The 27,935-nt window shown below is 42.9% G+C and overlaps 2 protein-coding genes across 2 annotated transcripts in view; one reads left to right on the top strand and one right to left on the bottom strand.

The window, feature by feature from the left end:
• The window catches only part of Col4a4 (collagen type IV alpha 4 chain), a 128,753-nt gene extending 108,766 nt beyond the window's left edge, over nt 1-19,987 (bottom strand). Inside the window, exons 1-4 of the mRNA XM_026785746.1 lie at nt 19,672-19,987; nt 19,283-19,410; nt 3,498-3,665; nt 1,599-1,641 (exon numbers count right to left, since the gene is read on the bottom strand). Coding sequence (XP_026641547.1) covers nt 1,599-1,641; nt 3,498-3,544 — 90 coding nt within the window. The 5' untranslated portion in view covers nt 3,545-3,665; nt 19,283-19,410; nt 19,672-19,987. The remainder of the gene's footprint in view (nt 1-1,598; nt 1,642-3,497; nt 3,666-19,282; nt 19,411-19,671) is intronic.
• Nucleotides 19,988-19,999: 12 nt separating this feature from the next.
• The window catches only part of Col4a3 (collagen type IV alpha 3 chain), a 124,807-nt gene continuing 116,871 nt past the window's right edge, over nt 20,000-27,935 (top strand). The window contains exon 1 of the mRNA XM_005360037.2: nt 20,000-20,086. Coding sequence (XP_005360094.1) covers nt 20,000-20,086 — 87 coding nt within the window. The remainder of the gene's footprint in view (nt 20,087-27,935) is intronic.

The following is a 27,935-nucleotide window of genomic DNA, read 5'->3' as shown; positions in this document are numbered from 1 at the left end:
CTTCTCAAAGATTAACTGTCCCATATTTGAGAAATGTGCTGATTGTATAGAGAGCAAAGTATTAACTTCTCAAAGATTAACTGTCCCATATCTGAGCTCATTTTCTTTTTTATAAGAAAATAATACAGATACAAAACCAAAACATCAAACTGTGTAAAAACATATTAGAGGCATTTTCTCTCTCTGCCCTGCCTTCAAGTTCCCTACCCTCAGAGGATCCCTCTCTTTCCATTGGTGTCTAGTCACTGATAAGTATATTCAACCACATGCGCCCACACTGCTGGTGATTTGGGTTGTTTCATTGATACTCAAGTGGCACGCTGCCTAGTGCCTGGGCATTTTCACGTAATCCCTGTTTTCACAGTTCGTCTGACATGCTCCTCGCCGCGGTCCCGCTCACACAGTATCAGCACGTGTGCATCCACTCCCTGCTGGTGAATGCCTAGGTTATGAGGTTATTATGCCCCTCTTCAGGTGCTGAACAATACCCTGCAGCGAGGATTTTGGCACACTCATCTTTGCACATGCCAGACATATGTGAGTGTACATTCTTACACCAAAGGAACGTATATTCGAAATCTTGGTAGATGACACAAACTGTCTTCCATAGGTATTGTGTCAGTTCACACCCTCCCCTTAAATCCCAGTTATCATCTTGCTGCTCCCTGTGTGAAGACTCTAAAATCTCCCTGCACCACAAGCGGATGAAAGTGTCTAGGGTTGAGTTATCTTTGGTTGAGGAATCGCATTCACTCACATGGCTAGAAGGACCAAGGGGAGTGAATTTTAGAAGGCTGCAGACTTTTGTAACAGAAAAAAAATGCGTGCAACACAAAAATAAGCTTGGAAAAATTAAATAAGATTAACAACAACAACAAAAAAAACTGCCCCCAAGCAAGCATCACACTGGGGATATCTCAAATGCATATGAACTCAATGGGACAAATCTCATTGTCGCTGTAACACAAGCAGAAGACTGAGTCTTATCTGGGTTAAAGAGTAAGGAATAAGAGAGAACCAAGAATCAAAAGCTTTTCATTCCTTGAGTCAGAGTAGAGATTTTTTTTTTCTATTTCAGTTACTTTGCAAAGGTCTCTGGTTATCAAGGGACTTGATCTCACTCCTTGTGACCTTTATCCCCAAGAGCTGGCAGCCTTAACAAAGCATCCCTGAGAGGTTGGGTTCACAATTTAGTTTCTTCCTCGAGGGAGCAGCAGCAGAAGAGCTGGGATTTCTCTACAACTAAAAACTGTCCAGACTGAAGACTGAATCCTATATTTCTTGGTGTAATCTTGAAATGTCCCAACTACTTCTTTTCTGTTCCAAATAAAAAGAATTCAAGGAAGGGCTGTGGTTATTACAAGATAAAACCTCTCCAACACCCAGGTAATTCTATAAACAATTTTGATTGAAAAAAATATCCAAGTGGCCTCAGGCTGTGTCTTATCTCAATATCCATTTCACAGATATGAAAGCTGAAGCCCAGAGAGTGACTAGTTCAAACATATTCTGAAAACATATAAATCATATACCCATGCAATGAATCATGTATTCTACAAAGTAAATTTTCCATGTACAGAATGAATTCATATACTTACCCCATATTCATATCGTACGGTAAAGAGAATAAAAACCAGTGACCTACGAAAAAGCAAAGATATAGACTGAGTGTTTGCTTTAATAGGAAACAACCTAAGCAGAGTAACAGTACTAAACTCAGAAGACTGGTTCTCAATCCTAACTGCTACCATCAGGCAAAGTCATCAATGTCACTGTCTTTTCAGAAGGCTGGTTCTCACTCCTAACTGCTACCATCAGGCAGTCATCAATGTCACTGTCTCTTCAGAAGGCTGGTTCTCACTCCTAACTGCTACCATCAGACACAGTCATCAATGTCACTGTCTCTCTAGAAGGCTGGTTCTCACTCCTAACTGCTACCATCTGACACAGTCTATCAACCATCTCTCTGGCTGGCATCATTGTCTCTCCTCTTTTTATCAGTCAAGGAAGATTACTAAAGGCCTTTGGTGAAGATACATTGAAGGCCATGGTGCTGGAGTCCACAGGGTGGTTCTCACTCCTAACTGCTACCATCTGACACAGTCTATCAACCATCTCTCTGGCTGGCATCATTGTCTCTCCTCTTTTTATCAGTCAAGGAAGATTACTAAAGGCCTTTGGTGAAGATACATTGAAGGCCATGGTGCTGGAGTCCACAGGGGCACCCAGGGTGAGACCGAGGCCTGAATGAACGGATGAGTGAGGAGGAGGTTCAGATGACTCCCCAGAAAGCTGGAGGAAAGCTAGAGGAGACAACTGTGGTCGGGAACACACTCGAGACCAGTGTATCTGAGTTGTCACTTAAGGGAACCCATTCAAGAAGAAAGGGAGGTAGATGGAAAGCTACCTGAATGAGAAGAGCTTGGGCTGAGTGGGAATGATGTGGAATTATTAGGGAAGTGTGAGGTGGTCCATAGATAGAAATCCACCTAGGGCCTTTCTGCTACAGTGAACACATTTTACCAAAAGCAAGGATGTGATCAAGAAAGGCCAAGCAAGCATTTGCTGGGCGATCCATCTCCACGTCAAAACCTTCAGTGCACACTGTCTCATTTGGTCCTTGAGCATCTGTGGTGAGTTGGTGCTCCCAGTCATCCTATACATACTTCTCTCCCCATGTCTTTCTGTGGTGGCAGGAGCACTGGAGCCAGGCCATGGACTTGGTTTTTGTAGCCTTTCCCACCTTGGAATCATGAGCTAAGTGAACCTTCTTTTTCCATATTCTAGCCCATTTTCTTGGAGTAACAGAGAGAGTACAGACCATAACAAAGGGTTGTGTCTGGGTGTGACCCTGATTAAAAGACCAGAAGCTGGAGGGTCTCATGTTGAAATCAAGGTATTTGGGGCCTGTGTTCATGAACACAGAGAGCCTTGTTCTCACCTTTCCCAGATTTTAGAAGTGCCCGTGTTCTTTGACTCATGGTCCCTGCCATCTCCAAAGCCGGTGCTCTCTGGCCTCTGCTTCTGCTGAGACACCTTATTCACTGATGCTGGACTCCCTCTTCCTTCCACATCTAAAAGTCACTTGTGATGACGTGGGATCCACCCAGACAGTCTAAGACCCCCCACTCCTATTCAAGGTCACCTGAATTCTATTTGCAACCATGAGTTCCTCTCCTCGTGTAAATGACATATTAACAAAAACTGAGGTGTAGACATCCTTGAGGCCATTAGCCTGGCCACTGCATTCAGGAAAGTGTTTTGTCCTCATCCACTAGTTTCAGGGACCCTGAAGTTCTGGACATTCACAGCTTTGCTATTCGAATCTAGTAAGTAAGATAGCACCAACCCAGAGATTTTAATCGCAAGCACAGATTTGCATTCAATCATGATGTGAGTGCATTTTGGGAAAGACGTTGGTATTTAAAAGTCAGAATGGGTCCCAAATGGCAGCAGAACTTATTCCATAAAGACGTACACACACCAAGGATACTCACCACGGGCCTGTGACTGAGGGCTTGGTCCATCTGAAAAAGCACCTCATGAAGACCTTGCACACAGATACCCTCACTGGTGAACTCTGCGTCCAAAATCCTCCTCCAGTCTTCTCCTGCCTTCCAGAAGACTCTTGTGGACAGTTCGGAGTCTGTGTCCTGTGTTAGACTCTGCATGTGTGAAATACAAATACGTCTCTCATCACAACGGTGTGCAATACAGTTGAGAATAATGGCTTCCATTATTCTGTCCATGAGGAAAACATTTTCTAAACAGCCACAATGACTGTTGACATAGTCATCTTTTCTTAGTGCTTGTCATACTGAATAAATATCCTTAGAGACTAAAATATCCTACTAGGGGCAAGAGGGTAAGGTGGGGGGCAGGGACTTAGAATGGAGGAAGAGAGTGGGGTGAGGGATGAGGAACTCATGAAAATGCATGAAGGAACCCGTGACTTTGTAAACTCTCTGTAAAAAGGTTTTTCCTTTTTTTTTGCTTTATGCGTACAGGGTGTTTTGCTGCATAGGTTTGTGTACCAAGTGCATGCAGCGTCCAAGGAGACCAGAAGGGGGCGTCTGATCCACTGGAGCTGGAGTTCGAAATAGTTAGCCGCCACCATGTGGGTTTTGGGAAGTGAACTCAGGTTCTCTGAAAGAGCAGCTAGAGCTCTTAGCCACTGAGTGATTTCTCTAGGTCCTCACAAACTAACTTTAAAAGATAAAAATATATAAAATAGGAATTGAACTATTCTCAAATCCTTTATATGTAGCAAATATAGCTTTGAAAAATGAAGAATTATGAGAACTAAAAGCACGTTTTTCACCACAGACTTGTATATGAATACTCATAACAGCAAAACCAGGAAAAATACAGTAATGGAAAAGCAAAATATTATACCATGTAACGAAATATTATTTAGCCTTAATAAGGAATTATACATGGATATGTGCTGCTATTTGGATTAACTGTGAAATCTTTGTATCAAAAGCACATAGACAATGGGCGAATCCAGAGATAGAAAATAGAATAGTAAGCATCAGGGGGAGAGGCAGATAAAAAATTGGGGAGCACGGGGTTACTTTGGGGATGGTAGCTATGTTCTGAAATTAGAGCGTGGTCCTGGCGTCCATTGTGCCTGTATCTGGGATACTCAGCTACACACCTGAGAAGAGTTAAAATGCTGAGCTTCTTTTTTTTTAATTTTAATTGTAAACAGGAGAAAATATATTTTTAAACTTGACCTGAAGGACTCTTTCCTTTGATCTGAGGTCTCTTTGAAGAATGAAGGCATCTCATTTTTAAAAGTTTGGCTCCTCTGAGGCCCTGTCCTCACAGGAACTGGTAAGGAGAAGGGAACCGGGCATGTCCGATATTACAAGCTATCTTTCAGTTTCTGGATGAAAGCTGGGCAAATGAGTTCACCACGGTGTCGACTGAAGACTAGTTTCCTGGTGAGAGCTGGAGCCGCGTTCAGTGACAGTTTCCAAACCAAGTAGAAATACGGTTAGGGAGAACGCATGCATCATTTCCATCCCCAAGCTGATTATTGTAAATAGCTTTTGATTTAAAGTTACATTCTGGAAATGAGTGTCAAGAAAATGGATTATTATTTTGGAATGAAAATACACGTTGCTTTAAATCACTTTAATTATACTCAATATTGTAAACAAATGGAGAATTGTCCAAAACGATGGAGAATCAGAGATATTTATATTTTAATTAAGAATAATTGGTTCAGAGGCTGGAGAGATGGCTCAGTGGTTAAGATCACTCTTTCAGAGGACCTGAGTTCAATTCCCAGCAACCACATGGTGGCTCACTACCATCTGTAATGGGATCTGATACCCTCTTCTGGCATGCAGGGATACATGCAGATAGAGTACTCATACCTTAAAAATGCATAAATAAATAACTTTAAAAAGTAATTGGTGCAGTTAATCTCTGCCGTCAGCTAGGCACACTGGGAAGATGCTTTCACAGGGGAACACTATTAAATGCAGGAGGATATCTGCTGACTACTGTCCTAACATCGGGAGTTTCTCAGCACACTGGGATGGATAATTTCTGGAAACATCAAAATAAAACCATTCGAGCATTACTTTAGAAACATCCAGTATGTTATAACGCCACCACAGTTCAATTTTTACCACCAATGGGTAAAAATGTTGTACATATATTCTTTAATGGAAATGTATGATGCTCAGTTTTTAATCATGAAATTGTATTTACATATCATTCATCCATATCTACTCTACTGTTTTGTGTGTAGTTGCATATGTGTGTGTATGAGAAGGTCAAACCTTGGTGTTCCTCAGGTGCCATCGACCTTGTTCCTCGAGTAAGAGTCTAGCATTAGCCTGAGTTGGCCGAGTAGGCTTGTCTGGCTGGTCTGTGAACCCAAGGGATATCTGGGATATCTGAGGATGGGAGTAACCCAGTTTCATTTCTGTTGTGATATAACACCTTTCTTTACAAGCAACCATAGAGAAGAGGGTTTAGTATGCTTACACTTCCAGGCTGTGGCTCATCCCTACAGAGAAGTCATGGATGCAGGACTACTGGTCACACCACATCTGCAGTCAAGAGCAAAGAGAATGAAGGTACCCATGCTTCCTGCTTACTCTCATTACGCTTCTTCCTGTCTTACACAATTTGAGATTCCCCACCTAGGTAATGGTGCATCCCCCAGTGGGCTGGGTCTTCCTACATCAATTAACAGTCAAGACAACACCTCATAGACATGTATGCAGACCAACCCAGTCTAGACAATTTCTCAAATGAAACTCTCCTGTTGGGTGGTTCTAGGTTGTGCCGAGTTGAAAGTTAAAACTAACCAGGGCAGAGAGCATGTTCTTCTCTTGAAAAGAGTAAGAAGGAAAATTGTAGAAAAAGAGGTGAGAATCTTGATCAAAAACAGAGGAACTCCATGGAAGAATCTGTGCCACAGCTGAGAATCCGGATATTGATTTCTTTTTATTCTCCACAAAGTAGTTATATAAGCAGTTTTTGCTTCCCTGAGGTATGTGTGCTTCTGTGTGAAGCGCTGTTCTAAGGGAGCTGCCAAAGGGAAGAAATGGTCTATCAGGAGCAGATGATGGATGGGTGTGCATTTATATGTGCATCTGTGCAACCCACAGACCAGCCACACAAAGATTTTTTCAGTCTTTGTGGCTGTGATATATTATATGTCACATACAACACACATGATATTATTATTTGTGATCTATGGGGACTTTTTCGGTTGTGGTGCCTATTGTTAAGCATATTGAAGTATGTGCTTTGGTCCAGCTTCCAAATACATAAAATATTATCTTGTCTTACACAGCAGCCACCCTCTAACTTAAGATATTACATTAATGGCTGATGCTGTGTGAAACTAGATGAGATACTATGTTTCTGATGGAAGTTACTGCCGCTACAAAGAATCTAACTCAGGCAGCCTGAATTGCTATGACACCAGGATATATGCAAACAGTGTTCGATTATCTTCTACGCAGTCAGTGTGGGCAGAAGCTATGTGTCTTTTGATGGAAGCTTTTTGCCACTGTTGACTGTTACTGAGAAAAGGCATATTCTTGGTGATGGCATCCTGGTCCTGCCTTCAGTCCAGACATATAAGGATGTGGTTGTATTTTCTTTTTCTTTTTTTTTTTGCATTATTTTTTTTATTGAGAAAAGGAAAAAAAAAGTTTCCGCCTCCTCCCAGCCTCCCATTTCCCTCCCCCTTCTCCCACCCTTTTCCCCCTCCCCCCACTCCTCTCCCCTTCCCTCTCCAGTCCAAAAAGCAGTCAGGGTTCCCTGCCCTGTGGTAAGTCCAAGGTCCTCCCCCCTCTGTCCATATCTAGGAAGGTGAACATTCAAACTGGCTAGGCTCCCACAAAGCCAGCACATTAAGTAGGATCAAAACCCTGTGCCATTGTCCTTGGCTTCTCATCAGCCCTCATTGTTCGCCATGTTCAGAGAGTCCAGTTTTATCCCATGCTTTTTCAGTCACAGTCCAGCTGGCCTTGATGAGCTCCCAATAGATCAGCTCCACTGTCTCAGTGGGTGGGTGCACCCCTCGTGGTCCCGACTTCTTTGCTCATGTTCTCCCTCCTTCTTCTCCTTATTGGGACCTTGGGAGCTCTGATTCCACCTCTGAGGCCCTATGGGAAGGATCACAAAAAACCCCGGACTCAAGGCAACCCAACTCAAAACATGCCACTGTGACAGAGAACTCAGACTCTAGAATGGGGAATACTAGAGAGAGAGGGGCTATGGGGGAGCAGAAATAAGCACAGTGAGAAGAAAAGATGAGGAAGAAAGATGCATCAAGCCATGGTCCAGGGTAGAGTCCAGGTGGAGAGTAAGCTTGAGTTCGGAAAAAAGAAAAAAACAAATGCCAAGTAGTCATAAAAAGCTGTTGTCAGAGAAAATGCTACAAGAGTCTATGATCCGCTGAGAGGATGGAAGCTGCCCCACCCCTTCCGGTAGTTTTACTCTCCTGTGTCCGAGTGAATGGGCCTGCCTGTGCAGACAAGGCGGATGGAAGGCCCTCTCCTTCCTGAAGGGTCTAAGGCTGTTGCACTCGCACAGAAAGCTTGCTTGCCCTCCGAGAGAGATTGCACATCAGCACTTTAGCCATTTTCTAAGCACCTGCTCACCGCAGAGCCCTGTTATGTCTCCAAGCTTCCCCCCGAAAATACAAACAGAAGTCCTCTCTTGCATGTGTGACCAGCAAATGCCACCATGTTGTCTTGCTCTAACCCCTTGTGATTCTTAATTCCACTTCACTTGTTTGTAAAACAAAACTTGGTTTCCAGCTCCCCTGAGAGCCTTATGAGTCTCTGCTCAATGTTTTCCAAGTGCCCCAATCTTGGGAACCAGATCCAAGATCTTCCAGATTTCCACGAGTTGCATCATGGGAAATTTGTTTTTTCTGAGACAGGATCTTGGGTTGGAGCCCTGCTGTGCTCTCATTAATGTGGGCGAGTAGCCAGGGTTGGGAATCAGATGAACAAGGAGCTAAGGCTTGGACTTTTCTGCTTACAGAACGCTTATAGAGGTTCATGTCTTTTTCTCCATTGGTGACACCAAATCTGTGAGTTCTGTTAAGTGTCCAGGTTTTGTTTTTTTCTGTGAAATAACTTCCTACTTACTCAATGAGTACATGTGCTTTCCACCCAATACAACTATCAAAAGGTTCTTTCTGGTGACAAACAGTTCAAATTATGTAGGCAATTATTTTGTATATTTTTCTTTCTCCAAACTAGAATTTTCAATGTTTGGGCTTTAATTCAAAAGGGGAGCGGTGCTGAAGAGGTGATTTAGAGGTTAAGAGCACTGGCTGCCCTTCCAGAGAACTGGGATTCAACTCTCAGAATCCACACTGACCAACAACCAGCTATAACTGTAGTACCAGGGGATCTGATGCCCCCTTCTGGCCTCTGCAGGCAGTGCATGCACATGGTGCATAGACATACATTCGGGCAACACTCATACACATACTTTTTTTTTTTTTTTGACCTTAGGAAGGGCTTTCAGAGATTAGAAAACCACTCCTAGTTATGTGTAGGGGAGACTTATTTACCCCAGTCCACTGAAGAACTTCCTCCAATGACCTACACCTTCCCTGCTAAGTGTTAAGCTGTTCAGGGCTAGATATGTTAAGCTCAGTTGTCAGAGCGCTTGCCTAACATGCATGAATCCCCGAGTTTCCCAACACTGTATAAATAGGATGTGGCAGGGCATGCCTGGAATCCCAGAACATGGGACACGGAGGCAGGAGGACCAAAAGATCAAGGTCCATCCTGGTTGCATGGTGATGTCAAAGCCAGTCTGTTGTACATGAAACTCTGTATCAATATAGTGGGATAGATAGAGAGAGAGGTAGATAGATAGATGGATGAGTTAACAATTTCCCAATGTATGTGTTAATCACTTGTTCCTGGTTTCATCTTTTAAAACTTTTAGGACTGGCAATATGGTCCACTGGATGATGGCATTTACTGCCAAGCCCAAAGGTTTGAGTTTAGTCTGAGAACTGACACTGTGGGAGAACTGACTCCCCCAAACTATCATCTAATCCCACAGGCATACAAGGATATCCCCTACACACACACACACACACACACACACACACACACACACACGATCGATAGATAGATAGATAGATAGATAGATAGATAGATAGATAGATAGATAGATAGATAGATAGATAGATAGATAGAGATAAAATGTAATGCTTTTTAAATTAGAATTTATTCCCACTAATACATTTGAAAACAAGGAACATTATGCATTAACGGGGAGCCATGTGTTAGTACACACATGCACTATGTGATGTTAAACCAAGAATTCTCTCCCCTCAAACATTTTCTCCTTGATCATCTCTTTATATTGAAGATGTACAAAAGACATTGCTGTGGTGTCTCTAAATACAGGGTAGAGTTATTCTACAGCCACTGAGAATTTGACCCATCACTCACTGGCCTGCCTCTTCCTGCCCCATTCTCTCTCTCGACTTTCCCAGCTCCCCACCTTCTGCCCTCAGCTCCTAGAAACCCATATACGAATGACATAGAACATGATGCGAGTCTCTCTGTCTGGCCTACTTTACTTGACGTTACGAGCTCCATCCAGTCCCATTGATTTCATTTATTTAAGCTGATTCTATTTCAAGACACACCCCCTCAAAAAAAGAAAAAAAAAGCTCACAACATGGTTTATTTGAGTTCCTTAGCAAAAACATTTAACCTCGTTCCGCACAAGATTTTTCATGTGGGTCATGAGTCTGTGTGGTCCGAAGACCCTCGGAATGTGGCTGCAGCTTCGTGTTCTCTGAAAGGGAAAAACTTGTCAACTACGCAAGTAAATTCTTGAGAACTACTCTAAATTCCAGCTGGAACAGAACGCCCCTGGCATAGAGCCAGCCCACCCCACCTCTCCTACCCGGTAGACCTGGTTCCAGTGTCTGAACACTGCAGTCCTTAGATGACACTGCAGTTAGGTCTGTTCAGCCAGAGACAAGCGTGTCCTACCTTAGCTTGCCCACTATTTTGGCAACACGGGCATCTATTATCGCTTCCCGTGTGAGGTCTACCTCCCGATATTAACAGAAAACTTGACAGTAACCATAAAAATGCCACCTCTAGGGACAAAATGGTACTGTTCTAAGAATGCACAGCTAACTTGCAAAATCAGACTGGCCTCGGACCTCCAAGCTCCGAGTGGCATCCTTAGTTAAGAACGCTCTCAAATGTGCCACTGAAAGTTCTAAACTCCAGCTTCTCCTGCATCTATGGGTTTTCTTCCTGCCCATGGAAGTATGCTTATCTCAGCTCTCTGGACCTTCCAGACTTTTGAGACCTGCCGGTGGAATGGGATTCTTGCAATAACATCAGCTGATTCCTAGGACCGGGCCATTCCCCCAAGGGCATGGGGAAGATGACTCCCCAAGTGGAAAGAAAGCCTCTGTGGTTCCTGTGTAGAGTCTCCTTCCCTGTATCCCGACCCTGCATCCAAATAGTTAGGGGATGAGAGTTAGGAAGGTTAGGATTCAGATATCCACTACCACCACATGGCCAATTCATTAAGTAATTCAAACAGATGCTCAGTTAGTGTAGCCCTGTGCAAGGCCATATTTCCTCTGAGCTCAAGATTTCTCAGTACAGAAAATTAATACCTGAGGGGTCCAAATGAGTCTGAAACAGTAGCCTGTGCAGTGCCTGGCTCAATGACTGTTCCTTCCCCACATCCCTTCCTCTCTTCCTTCTTTCCTCCCTAATTAGTAATGGAAACAAGAAAAAATTCCCCACATGTTGGAGAAGATTATAGATATAGAAAGTTAGGCTAGCCCAAAATAAGAGATGATTTGATCTAAAAGGGAAAGAATACAGTAGGTTTTAGGCGGGAAAGATAGGTAGCTAGCTAACTAGTTAGTTAGAGATGAGATGGGATGAGATGTTGTTAGTTAGTTAGTTAGTTAGTTAGTTAGTTAGTTAGTTAGTTAGAAATGAGATATTGTTGTGATGGTCAGGGCTGATCTCAAACTCCTGAGATCATGTAATCCTCCTGTCTCTGCCTCCTACACAGTTTCATCTGCGGGCTTATGTTGTGGGTGGGGCTTAACAACCTTTCAAACATCAAAGAAAGGGAATCATTCAGAAGGGTGACTCTTCAGTTACTGTGGAAGAATGAAGCATGCCATGGGACAGTTCTAGGTAGGATTACAGAGGTAGCTTATGCTCACCCTGAAAATACAAAGAAAAGACTTGGTAAAAGGCAGGGGACCTCTCTACCTTCCTCCATCCTCTCCTGTTACTCTTTCTGCCTCCTCTTCCATCTTCGTCTCCCTCCACCTTTCCTTCCCTCCTCTTCCGTTTCTCCATCCCCTAGCTCTCCTCCTTCTCACTGTTAACAAATAGTTTCCAGAGTGACAGAGGCTAAATGCAAAGGAAGCTCTCAACCATGGGCTCTGTGAAGACTTCACATCTTCTATGAAAATCTGTGAGTGAGTTCCGGGAAATTGACCTCTCGAAGAAAAGAGTTCTGGAACACAGAAAACCAGTTAGAAATGGACTAGAAAGGACCTCAAAGACAGCCTGTTCCCTGTGGTTCCCAGAAAGCCCGAGTTCTCCTGTTGAGGCCTTTGCATTTGGGATTCAAGTCTAGAAATGTGAATGTTTTAGAGGTCAAAGGGACACTCTCTAAACAAGACAGAGAGGAGGGCAATAGTTAAGTGTTTAAGCCAAAAGAAAGATTTCATAACACATGTACAAATGGACTCTAACGTTAGGCAGAAATGCTGAGGTGGGGTACAATGACCATCTCTGAGACAGCAGGAAAGCTTTTTCTTGGGGAAGAGAAACTGTGCTTGTGCAAGGTCTCCTCTTTCCTGGGAACATCATCATGTCTTCTTCCTATGGCTGCACTCTGTCTTCTGCCCTGACTCTAAGTCATCCTGGCTTCCTGTAGGAGTTCATCCCAGGGGCCTAGAATCTCCTTACATGTCTCTTCCTTTAGAAGAAGACCTGAAATAACACTCCACATTGACCAGCTCGACCACTCAGGAATATAACAAGAGACTCAAACCCGGATTTCAAGGATGGAGACCTAGATAAAAGAGCTTGCTGTTAAGCCTGATGACCTGAACTTACTCTCTGAAATCTACATGGTGGAAGAAGAAAACCCTTGGCAACTTGTTCTTTGACCTCCACACAGGTACTTCAGCACACTCTCTCCCTAATAAATAAATGTAAAAACCATAAAAAATAAAACCCTGGGCTTCAGAGTCATGGACTTTCTGTAGTTCACTGTGCATCTTAGCAACACATTTAGTATGAACCACCACAATGGCCATCGCTGAAGAGAGTCAAGGGCAGGTCCATGTATGTATAAAGTTATCCAGTGGACAGCATGGCCCAAATAATTAGCAGCTAAAAGTTTCATTAGAAAACAGTTGCATAATTATAGTTAAAATCAACTTGATCTTTTATTATGAATTTGGAAATGAAGAACTTAGAAAAAGCTCAGACAATAAAGCTAGAAAGCAGTCTATATTACACATTTATAATAAAAATAAATAATGTAGGAACAAAATCTTAAATCTAGTTTATATATAAAACAAGAATAAAAAAATGATCTGTAAATTAAAATCACCAAATATAGTAAATCATTGAAATATGAGGTATCTTTCAAGAAATTTGGTTGGCATTGATGAGGTATTTATTTCCGGTATCATCAGCATATATTTTGTATGATACATAAATATCTATGGTTATTAACCCAAGAACTATTTACCTAGCTCTTGTTTGTGCTAACTAATGCTTACACGTGATGGAGGAAAAAAAGAATTGATTTACTGAAGTAACTGTACATTACTGTTTGTCTATCTTCTACAGCTACTATATTTTAGAGTTTTTTCATATGCATTTGGTACATGTGTGCATGTGTATGCATGTTTGTGTGTAAGGGGGAACATTAGCAGGCCCAAGGTTGATATTGGGTCTCTATCCTATAAATGGCAGCAGGATCCCTTACTGGATCAGAGCTCAACATTTTGAAGTTGTGGCTAGGCTGCTAGCTAGTTCTCATACTCATTTCTGGAATGCTGAGAGTGCAGCAGACCACCACCTTCATTGAATTTTATGTGGGTTCTAGAGATCCAGACTTCAGTCCTCATGCTTACATGGCAAGCATTTTACCCAACTGAGCCATTTCCTGGCCTTGTGTGCAATTTTAAATGGCTACTCTGACAATAGCATCAAAGGTGGATTTCAGAGAACTTACAAGAGAAGAAACCAGCCAGAAGGCAACCGTAGTCTCTGGATAATAACCTTGGGCACCAGGGCAGAAATTTTGGCCTTAAGACAGCAGCAGAGAAGTCAGGGGCAAGAACTGGCATAAGCTAGTTGTGACTCTGGGATTCTAAAACCACCTGAGAGTCTAACTGATGATAAGAGAAAGGTCTCAGAAAAAAGAAAAGACAAAAAGGAGAGTTGAAGAAATTAGAGCAGAAAAGCCACGGACAATCTATTCCATATATCTCCTCAAAAGCAGTAGCACATACTTGTGTGTGCAGTAGAGGCCATGGAAGTTTCTGGAAGAAGTAGATCTGAGGGTGAATGGTATGTGAACTTGATAATCATCTACTTACAAAGCGGGAAGGACAGAACCACAAAAGGGCATCCTCCCTAAAACTGGTGAAGCAGACACACTTATTTTAAAACCAGGGCTAGAGATAATAAGTAAAATAAAACAAAGCACTTGCTTACAAGAATGGGGGCCTGAGCCTTAGTTCAAATCCCTAGCCCCCTGGTATAACTGGATATCAACATGTAGAAGAATGAAAATAGATCCATATTTATCACCATGCACAAAACTCAAGTCTAAAGGGATCAAAGTCCTCAACCTAAAACCAACCACACTGAACCTCATAGAAGAGAAAGTGGGAAGTACATTTGAATGCATTGGCATAGGAAAAAACTTCCTGAATATAAGCCCAATAGCATAGACACTGAAAGCAAAAATTAATAAATGGGACCTCCTAAAACTGGGAAGGTTCTGTAAAGCAAAGGTTATGGTAATCAAGACAAAATGGCAGCCTACAGAATGGTGAAAGATCTTCACTAACCCCACATCAGACAGAGGTCTGATCTCCAAAATATACAAAGAACTCAAAAAATTGGTTATCAAACTAACAAATAATCCAATAAAAAATGGGGTACAGACCTAAACAGAGAACTCTCAACAGATGAATCTAAAATGGCTGAAAGACACTTAAGGAAATGCCCAACATCCTTAGTCATCAGAGAAATGCAAATCAGAACAATTTTGAGACTCCATCTGACACCTGTCAGAATGGCCAAGATCAAAAACACTGATGACAACTTATGCTGGAGGAGATGGATGTAGGGTAAAGGGAACACTCCTCCATTGCTGGTGAGAATGCAAACTGGCACAGCCCCTTTGGATGTCAGTATGATGATTCCTCAGAAAATTGGGAAACAACCTTCCTCAAGACCCAGCAATACTACTTTTGGTTATATATCCAAAAATTGCTCAACCATGCCACAAGGACATGTGTTCAACTATGTTCATAGCAGCATTGTTTGTCATATGCAGAACCTGGAAACGACCTAAATGCCTTTTGACCGAAGAATGGATAAGGAAAATGTGGTACATTTATGCAATGGAGTACTACACAGCAGAACAAAAATGACATCTTGAAATTTGTGGGCAAATGGATGGATCTAGAAAACATCATATTGAATGAGGTAACCCAGACCCAGAATATATGTTCTCACTCTTGAGTGGCTTTTTAGACATATAGCAAAGAAAAAACACCTACAGTTCACAATCCCAGACAACTTAGACAACAAAGAGGACCCTAAGAGAAACATACATGGATTTAATGTGCATGGGAAGTAGAAATAGACAAGATCTCCTGAGTAAATTGTGAGCATGTGAATTATGGGAGAGAGTAGAAGGGGAGGGGAGAGCAAGGAAGGGGAGCAGAGAAAAATATATAGCTCAGTAAAAACAATTTTTAAAAACAAACAAATCCCTAGTACCCATGTAAAAACCAGGTTGGATGTATCCACCTCAGCCCCAGGATTGATGAGATCAGGAACAGAACTTCTGGGGCTTGCTGGCCTCCAACCTACCTCCAGGGTCAGTGAAAGCCCTGACTCAAGGGTATAAAGCTAAACACGATAGAGCAGGACTTCTGGCATCTTCCTTTGGCCTCAGAATACAGACATAAGCACCTGCACGTATCTGAGTGTATACACAAAGCATGCGCGCGCACACACACACACACACAAAACCAGGAACAGACTTATCTTCAAGTGACAAGTGTCTGTAAGCCCAGCACTAGAGAGTCATGGGCAGTAGGATAATGAGTTCAAATGCCAGCTTGAGCTACATGCAAGACTGTCAGAGAGAGAGAGAGAGAGAGAGAGAGAGAGAGAGAGAGAGAGAGAGAGAGGGAGAGAGAGAATAAAAGGGAGGGGAAGGAAGCAAAAGGGAAAGGATGGAGGGATGGAAGGAGGGAGGAAGGAGGAAGGGAGAGTGGGAGAAGAAGAGAAAGAAAGAGATATAGGGATAGAGGTTAAACAAGAAAGAAGTGGGACTGGAGAGGTGTCTCAGCAGTTAAAAGTACTGATTGCTCTTGCATGAAGATGGGGTTTGGTTCCCAGCACCCACACGACATCCATAGCCGTCTGTTGACACCAGATCCATGGGATCCAGTATTTCTCTTCTGGCCTTCACAGTCTCCAAGTAAATGTGTAGTTCTGGGCCTTGCTGGCCTCCTGCTTGGCCCCAGGTTCAGTGAGAGACCCGTCTTAAGAGAACACGGCTGTACATGTAGAGCAGGACACTTGGCATCATCCTCTGGCTTCAGAATACAGATGTGTGCACCTCTACACATCTGGCCCCATGCACACACACACTGGCATCTTCATCCAGCTTCAGAATATAGACATATGCATGTGTACACATCTGCGTCCACGCACGCATACACTCAGAAAAATACTCAAACAGATAAACCTTAAAAAAAACTTTTAAAAATAAAACAGAAAAGACAAGCTAAAGGCAAACTAAATAATTATATAAAGCTTGCCAAAGGGATTAAGAGTTGAATTTAAAATCTTCACCTAGTATCATGTGTTTAAAAAAAAGTTTGTACAAAAAGAACCATCTTCTTTCCTTTCCCTTTGCTTTTCACATTTAAGGAGTAAAATAGGAGTCACTAGTTCTTTCGGTTTTATTTTTTTTTAATTCACATGCTCTGGTTGATTTTGGGTTAATTACACCATGGGTGAGCGTAGGTGACAATGTAGCCAAGTGTGTGTGGCGGAGAGACGAGGAATGTGTGCTTTAATCTGACTTTCAAACAAGCCACTTCTCCGTGTCTCACCTGCAAGGGAATCAGCTAGAGATCTTGGATCTTGGACATTTACTTTCTGATTCGCTGAGTCTGGGTAGCTGCTGAGACTCCAGTTTCTAACAGCTCCTGGTTATGTCAAAGCTTCTGGTCTTAGGAAGGCAGGATTCGAGGAGCCTTGAAAGTGCCCTGACCTGGGCTCAGTATGATGCTGTGCTTGGTTCTTGTTCATTAGCACTGAAGTCAGAGGAGCATCACTGCACCATGCCACCATGGTCCATCTACATTCCCATCAATTCCATCTGCTTTCCTTTATGCAACTCCAGTCAGAATGCAACATGTGCTAGTTACATGGAGATCTCGTACGAGAGACTTCTGATGGATTATCAGATTCCTACAACTCCCCAAGACTGGTACCATGATTAGTCTGATGTTATAGAGGGTAAGAGTCCACCCTGGAGAAGTTAATCCACACCAGTAAGTACAGAAGGATTCAGAATCCAGTGGGTAGACCAGATGCCAGGCTCTCCAGCATCTGCCTCCTTCCTGATCCATGTCCCATTCTCTTCCGCTGCTGCATCAGAAGTATCATCCAGGTGACTGCTTTACCCTACGATGCTGATAAAGCTCAGGGTGTTCTTCTATCAAAACTCCAGGGATCTAGGCTGAGGATCCAGCTCAGGGAGTGAATTATCCACTGTGGAAGCATGAAGACCTGAGCCTGGATCCCTAGGATGCATGAAGAGCCTCATGCATATATCTGTAATCACAACACTCCTAAAGCCAGGCAGGAGATGTAGACGAAAGAATCTCTGGAACCGGACATGCCAGAAGAACAAGAGGCCCTGTGCCAAGCAAGGTGGAAGGTGGGGACCCACACTCAAGGCTGCCTGTACACACTCTATGTGGCTCTTGCTCAGCCACATGAGAATATGCACACACATGAACATGCACTCATGAATACATCACACATAGAGAGAAGGTGATAAAGAAGCTACGGGGTCACAAAAAAATCCATTTAAAATTCAAATTTCCTGGAATCTCGCCAAGCGGGGAGGGGAGCATTTGATATCAGTACTGAGATTTTGATTTGTTTTCAGGAAGCAATATCAATTTGTAAAAGATAATCAAATGCTTCTCAGGACCCTTGGGCACTGTCACTTCATCATCAGCAGAGTCCCTGCTGTCTTCCCCGCGAGGATGGCAGACATTCCCTCAAGAACTTTCTGGAAGCCACTATGTGGCCAATTATATTTATGATCTGAGCACAAACTCGCATTATTATTATTATTATTATTATTCCACTGAAGAGACCCTAATTCTGTGCAACTAACAAAAATAACTGTGGTCGGGAGTTAATATATCAAAAAATAATAGTAATAATAAATAACATAATAAAATAGTGACTACAAAGCTAGTTTGCACAAAGAATATGCAAGAGGCTCTGGTGTACACCAATAAGTTTATTCTGCAGAGAGTCTGATACAACCAACTTGGAGTTCACTGAGTATTGGAACTTGGAGCTGTTTCTCAGGAGAGTCTAATGTACCATCACAGTTGTGCGTCATGGAAGAGTCCCCCCTTTTTTATCTACAATTTGAAGGGGAGGTGAAATGGAATTCAGATGTCCGGTGACCGGTACTTCATGGAAGCTGGGCCTTTCCTGCACTCATGACCATCAGTTAATAGGCAACTGACTTGCTAGCGGCTGAGCTTGCTCTCACTGATACGCTCATGGCATTTAGATGGTTATCACAAGCCCTTGTTCTCAGTTACCACTGTGAGGATGCTCTAGCTGTTTAACGAGGTGTGCTGTAGAGCTAATTCAACAATACCTAATTCACCAAGAATACTACCTGTCTGTTAGTACAACTCTCCGTTATCACTGTGACGATTGTATCCAAGTAAAACCGTCTGATTTGACTGTAACCTGTGCATTTTACACGGCTCACTCCATTCAGTGTTGTCTGCAGCAGGAGAAAGTATAGAAGCCTGCTCCAACAGGGTGCCCTACGGAGCTAGAGGTGGCATTTGCATCCAAGGCCCTCCCAGGCGGGGACACCCTGGACCAGAGCTGGCTCTTGTTTTCTCCCCCGTTTCCGCAGATAAGGTTTAGCCTGAAAAGCAGTTCAACCCAGAGAATAGGATGAGCTTTCTCTTTCCCCTCAGCTGCCTCTTGCTCTTGGCATTTTGGAATGCCAATACTGCCAGGACAGTAACTCGAGCCTCCAAATTAATCAAAACACACAGCGCCCAGTTCAAGCCCTGGCAGAGAAGCCTGGGAGCCAAGCAAGCTCTCCTCTGCTGACCCCAAGGCCACAACTGCTCCATCCACCACCCTTTAGACGCCGCAAAGCTTCTTTTCCCAGGCAGGTGCCTTGGTGTTGGGTCAGTGCCTGCCTGTGGGCGGCTTACCTGGGCGAACAATCCGGCAGACAAGGGACTGCAGGCTAGCAGACAGATTTGATACGGGCCTCACAGTTGCTGCTGGAGGGAATCCACCCGTGACCGTGTTCCTTTCCTCTGCCTGTTCAGCGTCAAATCTATGCAGTGGTTGTGAGTTGAAGGCCGTCAGCAGATGTACAGCCGCGGGAGCTACCAGCAAACCTGGCCCCAGAGTCGCAGACTCTCGCGCGCCTCCAGCTTAATCTGGGCAGGGCTGCTGGCCACTCCCTCCACCCTGTGCAGCCACCTCCCTACCGCACACCCCTAAATTCCTCACGCTGACCCGCACCCACTAGGCACCAGAGTCCCTGGAGCGCAGGGAATCACCTCTTTCACCCTGACCCTGGATCAGCGCCCACCTGCCTGCTCTGAGGGCGCCCAACCCTTTCTCACTTCCTGGGCACGATGCCCGGTTGAAGGGACAGTGCCTGGCGAGCTGGGAGGGGGGACGAGGGCGGGACCTAGGCCACTTCTTCCCTCCCTTAGAGTCACAGTCAAAAGCTTGGGTGAGGACAAGCAGACCGCGGTGGGTCGAGCCCTACAAAACTCGCCCCAGTAGGTCAACAAGCAAGGCGAGCTTCCCAGCGGTGCCTCCCCAATCTGTGCCCCTAGCGGTACACGGAAGCCTGAAAGTTCGTGGGTCCGGTGGATCCCTGGACACACTGGGACTCAGGACCAGCGCCCATCATGCACTCAGAGAGTGCTCCAAGGTTCCGGGCTCTCCTGTTGCCTATCCTGCTGCTGCTCCTGGCCACACCGCCTGTGGTTAGCAAGGTGAGTGACTGAAGGGGCTGAGTGACCCCACCACTGCTTGTACCTATCCCGGAGGAACAAGCCAGTTCCACCCACTAGGGCTTCTTCGGGTCACTATTTGGAGGGTTGCTCAGAGGCAGACTCCTCCTGAGTTCAGGGATGGCAGTGCACACGGGGTGGGTGGGGGGAAGAAGGGCAGCCAGCCCCGGGGAAACAGGTGGAATTTGCAGTGCTGGTAGAAGCGAGGAGCCAGCCAGCTTTTCAGGATCACAGGAATCCCAGCTGGAGGAGAACAGCTTGCAAAGACTGGTAAATGGAGACCAATAGATAGGTTATAGATGGGTGTATAACAGGGAAGGATATAAGGTAACTAAGATTATAAATATATTATATAAGATAGGCAGGTGATGATAAATAGAATGATGATAGGTAAATGGATACGGGATGGATGGATAATAGATGAGTTAGGTAATAGGTGATGGATGGATGGACAGATCAATGATAACGATGATAATGGCCGGGGTACTGGAGGTGTGATGTCAGGCTGATGGATGAATAGGTGGTTTGGTTGGCTCGAAGTGCCCAAGCCTTGGAGGAGACACCTCCTTGGAGTCTCCACACTGCTCCTTCCTAAACCAGACCTCACCTAGACTCTGACTTCCCGAGAGCTTCGTGTTCCTTTGGCACTCTCTGGAAACAAAAGCCATCACTGGAAAAAAGAATTAAGACCTAGAACTTATATTAGGATGACTTGATTTCTCTTTGCAATTTGGGTGACCCCATGCTCATTTGAATCTACTCCATAATCCCGGTTCTTTACCACTAAAGATAAAATCTCTCAAAACTGTGAGACTTGTTTTGGCTTGATTTTAACTTGTGAAACAGAAATTAACTTTTCAGATGCTTGATGTTATTTTTATATTTAAAAGTTAATTTGGGTACAGTAAGTTTTGTTTCCTATGATGAGCAGGTGTCTTAAGTCTTACATGACTGAGAGCTATTGTAGATGGTCCCAGAGCAACTTATGTGTTACCTGAGAACACATTAAGGGCCTATGACTGCATATAATTCAATTGTTTTCATTTCACTTACATTCTAAGTGAGGCATTGCAGGCATCACAGCAAAGCTAACACTCCTCTAGATTTCCATTTTCCAACAAATATCCAGACTCGTCTTTTCTGTGGTATTTATTTCCGATATTTGTGTGCTTACATACACAGCTGCAAACCATGGCAAACTAGATCTTGTAGACCAGGATGGCCTCGAACTCACAGAGATCCACCTGCCTCTGCCTCCCGAGTGCTGGGATTAAAGGCGTGCGCCACCATCGCCTGGCAATAGTTGTGTTTCTAACAGAACCGTTTCCAGGCTTTAAATGTGTCCTTTTGTAACCTATACATCTGTCTGCACCTGAGGTTAAGATCTACATCATTTTATCTTTCCACTGTGTTGCATAGTCTTTAACAATGTGCTAAAGTTAATTGATCTGGCCTCCCACCATTCAGTCACATGAAGGTGACTTAGCATTTCTGTACCTGCATTCCCAAAGATTGTTGTAATCTATGCAAAGCAGCTGTAACAATAGAACATTTTTCAAGGTTAGTGATATGACTCAGTGTATAAAAACTGACAACAAAATTTCAATTCCCAACAGCATAAGAGAACCAGCTTTTGGTTCTCTTACTGGGTCCTCTCCACCGTGAATGAATGAATGAATGAATGAATGAATGAATAAATAAATAAATAAATAGCAAACAAAGACTGGCTAAGCTAGGTGGCTAACTGCTGCTGGGTAGGATGGCTACAACTTGTGCAAACCGGTGCTGACTATCTAAGAGCTTTAGCAGAAACCAGTGCTTTGGGAAGTGCATGCTATACAGAGGCCTGGGAACTCTCCAGAGCAGTAAGAATAACAATCTTTCTGGACTGAGAAGAAAAACAGCGAGAGTGTGAAGGGACATGGGCCCCTTGAAGAAATACCCTTGAAAGGTGGGGCCCTGGGACAGGAGAGACGTCTCAATGTTTAAGAGCAGTTGTTGCTTGTGCACAGGATCTGGGTTTGATTCCCACTCAGAGGTTTACAACCGACTGTAACTCAAGTTCCAGGAGATCCAATGCTCTCTTCTGGCCTCCAAGGATAGCAAGCTCACACACAGCCAAATACATGCATGCAGAGAGAGGACACATAAAATAAAATGAGAAAATCTAATTGTTAAAATGTGGTGCTCCGTGACCATAGATCCTCCAGGTATATACCATAGGAAGTTATGTTGTGATATTCTCTTGCATTTTACATGTGAAACAATTTTTGTTTGGAGTTTTGGAACATCAAAACATTGCAATTCAAGTTAAAGACTATCACATCTTTTGTGTTTCTATTGAAGTTTGAGGTGAGCCTTTGTTAAAAGCATTCAAAGCTGTTGCTTCCATTGCAACTGCTGAAGGAGAGAGAAGAGGTGCCCCTGAGATTATAAAATAGCCTCTCCTATGGTAAAGAAAAGTGATCTCAAGTTAACTGATACCTGGGTGAGGTGACATGTACCAACGTGACTGAACCCACAAGCCAACTGTGACCTTGAGCAGGCCAGGACGCTTTTCATCTGTGATGTGGGAGTGTCGATCTCCTTCCAGTAGCCAGCAGCTCAAGAGCGAGGCAGTGGGGGAGGGGATACTCTTTAAGCACATCTGACTGTTGACCTGATGTGCCACCATCTTTAGGAGAGAAGTTAAGAGTCTCGTTTTAATCACAAATGAATTATATCAATATTAGCAACTGATTTAGATTTTACTCAAAACAGAACAGCAAGCAGGAAAAAACAAAAACAAACAGAATCATGCTGAGTCAAACACTGTGTATCTGAGAGCTATATCCAGTCTTTGGGCCAGAATGTGCATAATGTCTGTGCTGTTAGCTGTGGGCGGCATGTGCATAATCTCTGTGCTGTTAGCTGAGTGCTGCCATGTGCATAATCTCTGTGCTATGTATGTTAGCTGTGGGTGGCATGTGTGTAATCTCTGTGCTATGTTTGTTAGCTGAGTGCTGCCATGTGCATAATCATCTCTGTGCTGTTAGCTGAGGTCTCCACTTGTACTTTAGCACTTCCTCAAACAGGAAGCCAGCAGCAGTGCTGACCCTGCATGCCCTGCCTCTCTCAGCCAAGGTGAAACAGCCTGCCCACACAGTTTGTCCCCAAGCACCCAGGGAGAAGGAAGGGCTTTGCTGCTTGGCTGAGAAACCAGGTGCTCCCTAGCTGCTCACCTTACCTTTAGGTTGACAGCCAGCTGTCTTCTGGCTAGTTCACCCATTTTAAACAAGCAACCCCAGGCCAGGCAATAGGTGAGGAATGTATGTCCATCTCTGCTCCCTGGATAAGGCAAAAGTCTCCAGCTAAATCAGCATAGTCTTAAATCCCAGGAAGAAGTGCAGAAACAGCATATGAAGAAGCTTTCTCATCTGAATTCATTTTCAAAATTGAAAACTTCAGTTGGATTAGTTAGCACTTCAAACAAACAAAAAGTAATGTAAGCGCAAATTTATATATCCTGAGGCTAAGCAAATATTAATAAAATAAAAATCTCAAATTCCCCATGTTAGGGGAAAAAATACAAAATGTCCTATACTTAACTACTTGACTTTCTTCCAGTCCAGGAGATCTGTGTATGTCATTCTCATGAAAGATTTTGTGTTTATACCCCACACAAGTGAGTGGTGTGTGTGTGTGTGTGTGTGTGTGTGTGTGTGTGTGTGTGTGTGGTCCCCTCAAGAACAAATATTACTGTTTGTGGTTTTTCAAATGTAGTAGTTTCATATTGTACACTTACTTTCTTTAATCATTGACTATTATGTCATTGGATTTCATCCATCTTGACATACATTTTTTTTGTAGAAATACCTGTTTTATAGCATTCTGTACTATAAAGCAGCTTGGTTTTTTTTTTTTTTTTTTTGTGGTCCCTTCCTCAACAACCTAAGCCTGTCTTCACAGTTTCATTTTACAAAGTTGCAATGCACGCCTCTTTACGTGTAACATTGTGACAGCTAGAACTTGAACTGCTGGGTGCTCATAGCAAACTCGGTATTGATACATTAATCTCCAATGAAGCCATATCCAGTTTACACTTTCCCTTCATCAGCTGTAAAAGTTGGTGTGCTTGGATGTTAAAAAGCATGAAGAGAGACCTTGCTTTAACTAGTAATCTTCATACTTGCTCACCCCTCTATACTTCCCTCACCGTGAATTTTGTGGACCACTTTCTGCCTGTTCATCTACTACAAACTTTGACTCTCTTCTGATAAATATTCAAAAGCGATGGATATTTGGATAGCAAGTTTGTGCTCTTTTAACATGTTACAGGAAGGTGACCCTCATCTTTGGCTTACCTTTTCATTTAGTTCTTGGTGTCTTAATGAACAACACTTCATCTAACATAACTTCAAGGTTACCCATGGAGCTTTAGCATTTTGTTTTCTGCACCTTGTCAAAGAAATTCTTCCTTGGGATTATAAAAACATCACTCAATATTCCTTCATCTACAAAAAAAAAAGGAGTTACAGTTTAAATTCTCTATCTTGAACTGTCTTCAGCTTATAGTATTTGAATTCATTTTTACCTGTACGATAACGAATTATCCTGTATTTTTCAGTAGAGCATGTTTTCTTTGCTTTGCAGTTACATCTGTAAACATGCAAAGTGTCCACTGATCCTTTGTGCTGTTTTGTTTTATTCTCTATGGCCACTTTCTTTGTTTTCAAACTACATCTTCTATAGTGAGCCCCAAGCAGAGCAGTCATGCGTGCTGTTATTATTTTCTTTAAAATTGCCACTGCCAATCCTCTAGACCCCTCTCGCTAAGGTCTGGCATCCACTTGTCAAAGTTCTATCAAAAATCCCTGTTGGATGCTGATATGCATCCCATGTAGCATATAGGTTATGCTGCTGCATGAACAGGTGCCTGTCTCATACAGATGCTACCGATTGTGAAACTTTAACGTGGACCCAGCAACCTTCTTGAATTCTCTTATTATTTCTAATATTTTATGCATTTAGATTTCATGTGTAGCTGATATGTTATCAGTGAATAATAACTCTATTTCTTTCTAATTTTTTATATATTTTGCCCTCTCTCTCTCTCTCTCTCTCTCTCTCTCTCTCTCTCTCTCTCTCTCTCTCTCATGTTTGTGTGTGTGTTTATGTGTTTGGAGAAGGGATTCCTGCACATGTGTATGAGGCCAGAGGTCATCACTGGGTATATTCCCCAATCCCTCTTCACTGCGTTTTTGAGATGAGCTCTCTCTCTGATCTTGAAACTCACCAGCTAGCTAAACTGAATGGCTAGCAAGCCCCAGGGATGGTTCTGTTTGATCTTCCTCAGTGTTGGGATTGCATTGGCCTATGTGGATAGAACTCCTGGGCTCATGTACTCCACCGACTGAGAGATCTTCCCAGCCCTTCTTTTTCTTTTTAATACTATGCTAACTATAATCAGAACTTTGGTCTTGTCTCATCATTGGATTATAGGGAATGCTTCTAACATATCATAATGTAATATCTGATGTGTAGTTTTAAGACAGTCTGTCAGATTAAAGAGTTTCTTTCCCTCACAAATCTTAGAGTTTCTGTTTTGCCAAATGAATCTGTATTAATGTTATTACTGATTTTGTATATGTTTTAGGAAAACTTCATAGCCAATGTAGTAATTCAATATATTTTGAATGCCAAACCATTCTTCCATCCTTGCATCGCTATGTGATGAGCTATTATGTGGTCACAATGCCTTTTCCTAAAACACATTCATCACTAAAGATGGCACAGGCATGGGAGACCACATTAACAGATGTAGAGTGAGGTTGCTCACCGGTTAGCATCTATGTAAAGGCCATGCTGGTCAAGGAACAAAACATCACCAGGACCTGCCATCTCTCTTCCGTGACTCCTTCCTTCTTCTTTGAAAGACAATAAAATTGATTTCAACTAATCACTTCCTTCACTTTCTTATCCAAGTCCTCACTCGCACTTTGTCTGGGCTGAAATTTCTGAATATAGATTCACAAGATGTATCCTTCTTTGGGCTTCTCTCATTTCATTCTGAATTTTCATTGTGATTGATCCCTCGGTGATTGTGATGGAGTTTCATCTTTATCACTGCACAATGTTCTGGTGTGTGAATAACAATAGTATCTCTAACTGTAAGCGGCTTCCAACTGGAGGCCATTACAAGCAATGTTACCATATAATATGAGTTTCTGCAGTATTTTTTTGAGATTTTTTTTGTTTCTTTAATATTTAAGTATTTTATGTTCCTGGTGCCGCTATACACAATGCATTTTAAACGTTTTAGTAATCTTACTATTAAAGACACAATAAAACCTAATTGGGTTTGGCATTTTGATACTGAGCAAGCAATTTGAAAAGTACAAATACATTTAATGCAAATTTTTTCTGCCTTAACTGCATTATAAAAATCAATTAATAGTGTTTTATTGTCATCAATCTCAAAACCTTTAAAGTATTTACAGTGGCAGCTATGCTGAGTGGATTACTGAAACGATGTTTCTTAAGTCTCAAATATTTTTCCTGGCTATAATTTTGAAAAATATTGGTATCAGTTATAGACTCATTTTTAAATTTTTTTTGTTAGTCAAAATTTTTGATCATGTCATTAAAATGTTCTCTATGAGGCAGGGTCTCACTGTGTAGCCCAGGCTTGTCTGTAATTCTGCTCTCTCAGTTTCTGGAGTGCTCATACATGTACATCACCAACCTTAGATGACTGTTCCTTAATAACCCCCTCCTCGTTTTCTCTAAAGTCAATGCTTTCATTAGATATTTGCTGGTCCTTGCGATGTTTCCTCCTAGTTCTCTTACTCTTTAAAAATCATTATGTTCCTTCATTTATTTTGTGTCTTTATGTCTATGCACAAAAGCCACGGCATGCCTGTGGAAGTCGGAGGACAAAATGCAGGAACCAATTGTCCCCTTTGGCATGTGGGACCCAGAGATCTGATTTGAGTCGCCTGGTTTGGTGGCAAGTGCCTTTCTCACTGAGTCCTCTCACTGAGTTCTGACTTCTATGTGAATCAAATGTTCTTGGCCTCCTTGGGTCTAGCATCTTGACCTTTAACGTCTCAACATCCAGTCACTTTCAGCATTACACGGGCTTGTCCTGATGACTTCCTTTGGCTTTATCTCACCGCTCCCCCTTTGCACCTCAAAGTTCATGGCTTCCATGCCTTTGGAGCAAATCTTTCTTCTCTGTGAAGTGGGAGAGCCAGGATAAATTCTCTTCTGCCCACAAAGCCTCACAGAGACCTTCTGCACAGTCCAGTGGGATCCATTATCATTTAAACCTATGCTTTCTCACACGCTACTTCTTGAGAGATCCAAGCCAAGCCACTTCTTCAATGTTAATCTCCTTTCCCCCTCCACACTGGACTCTGAAACTTTCTTAAGTGCATCATTGAGTTCTTTAATTTTCTCTTCAGCTGTTTATAACTTTCAAATGATTTTTTTTTCTCAACTGCATTTCTCGGTAATAAGCATGACCTCAAATCACGTGATGCCCATTACAGCCCAGGCCTATTAATCACCAGCTTTAGTTTTTGCCTTAGCTACTCACCTTAAAATAGGGGTAACAGGTTTGAACCTTGAGATTTTATGAAGCATGGATTATTTGATAAACACACTTTCATTGGCAGGCTTGCAGTCATTCTCTGTATGATAACTGGAACATTGATACTCGTTAGAACTTGCTCTCAGTGACTCCTTGAGGATCCAGGCTCTACGCATTTCTATTCTTTTTTTTCTTTCCAGTAATTCCTTTCGCTGCCTCTTGAGCACTCGACAGATGCCTACTCCCTACTGCCCTTCT

Source organism: Microtus ochrogaster, linkage group LG2, assembly GCF_000317375.1.
Source record: "Microtus ochrogaster isolate Prairie Vole_2 linkage group LG2, MicOch1.0, whole genome shotgun sequence".
In the NCBI taxonomy this organism is placed as follows: Eukaryota; Metazoa; Chordata; class Mammalia; order Rodentia; family Cricetidae; genus Microtus; species Microtus ochrogaster.
This window is presented reverse-complemented; position numbering and strand designations above follow the sequence as displayed.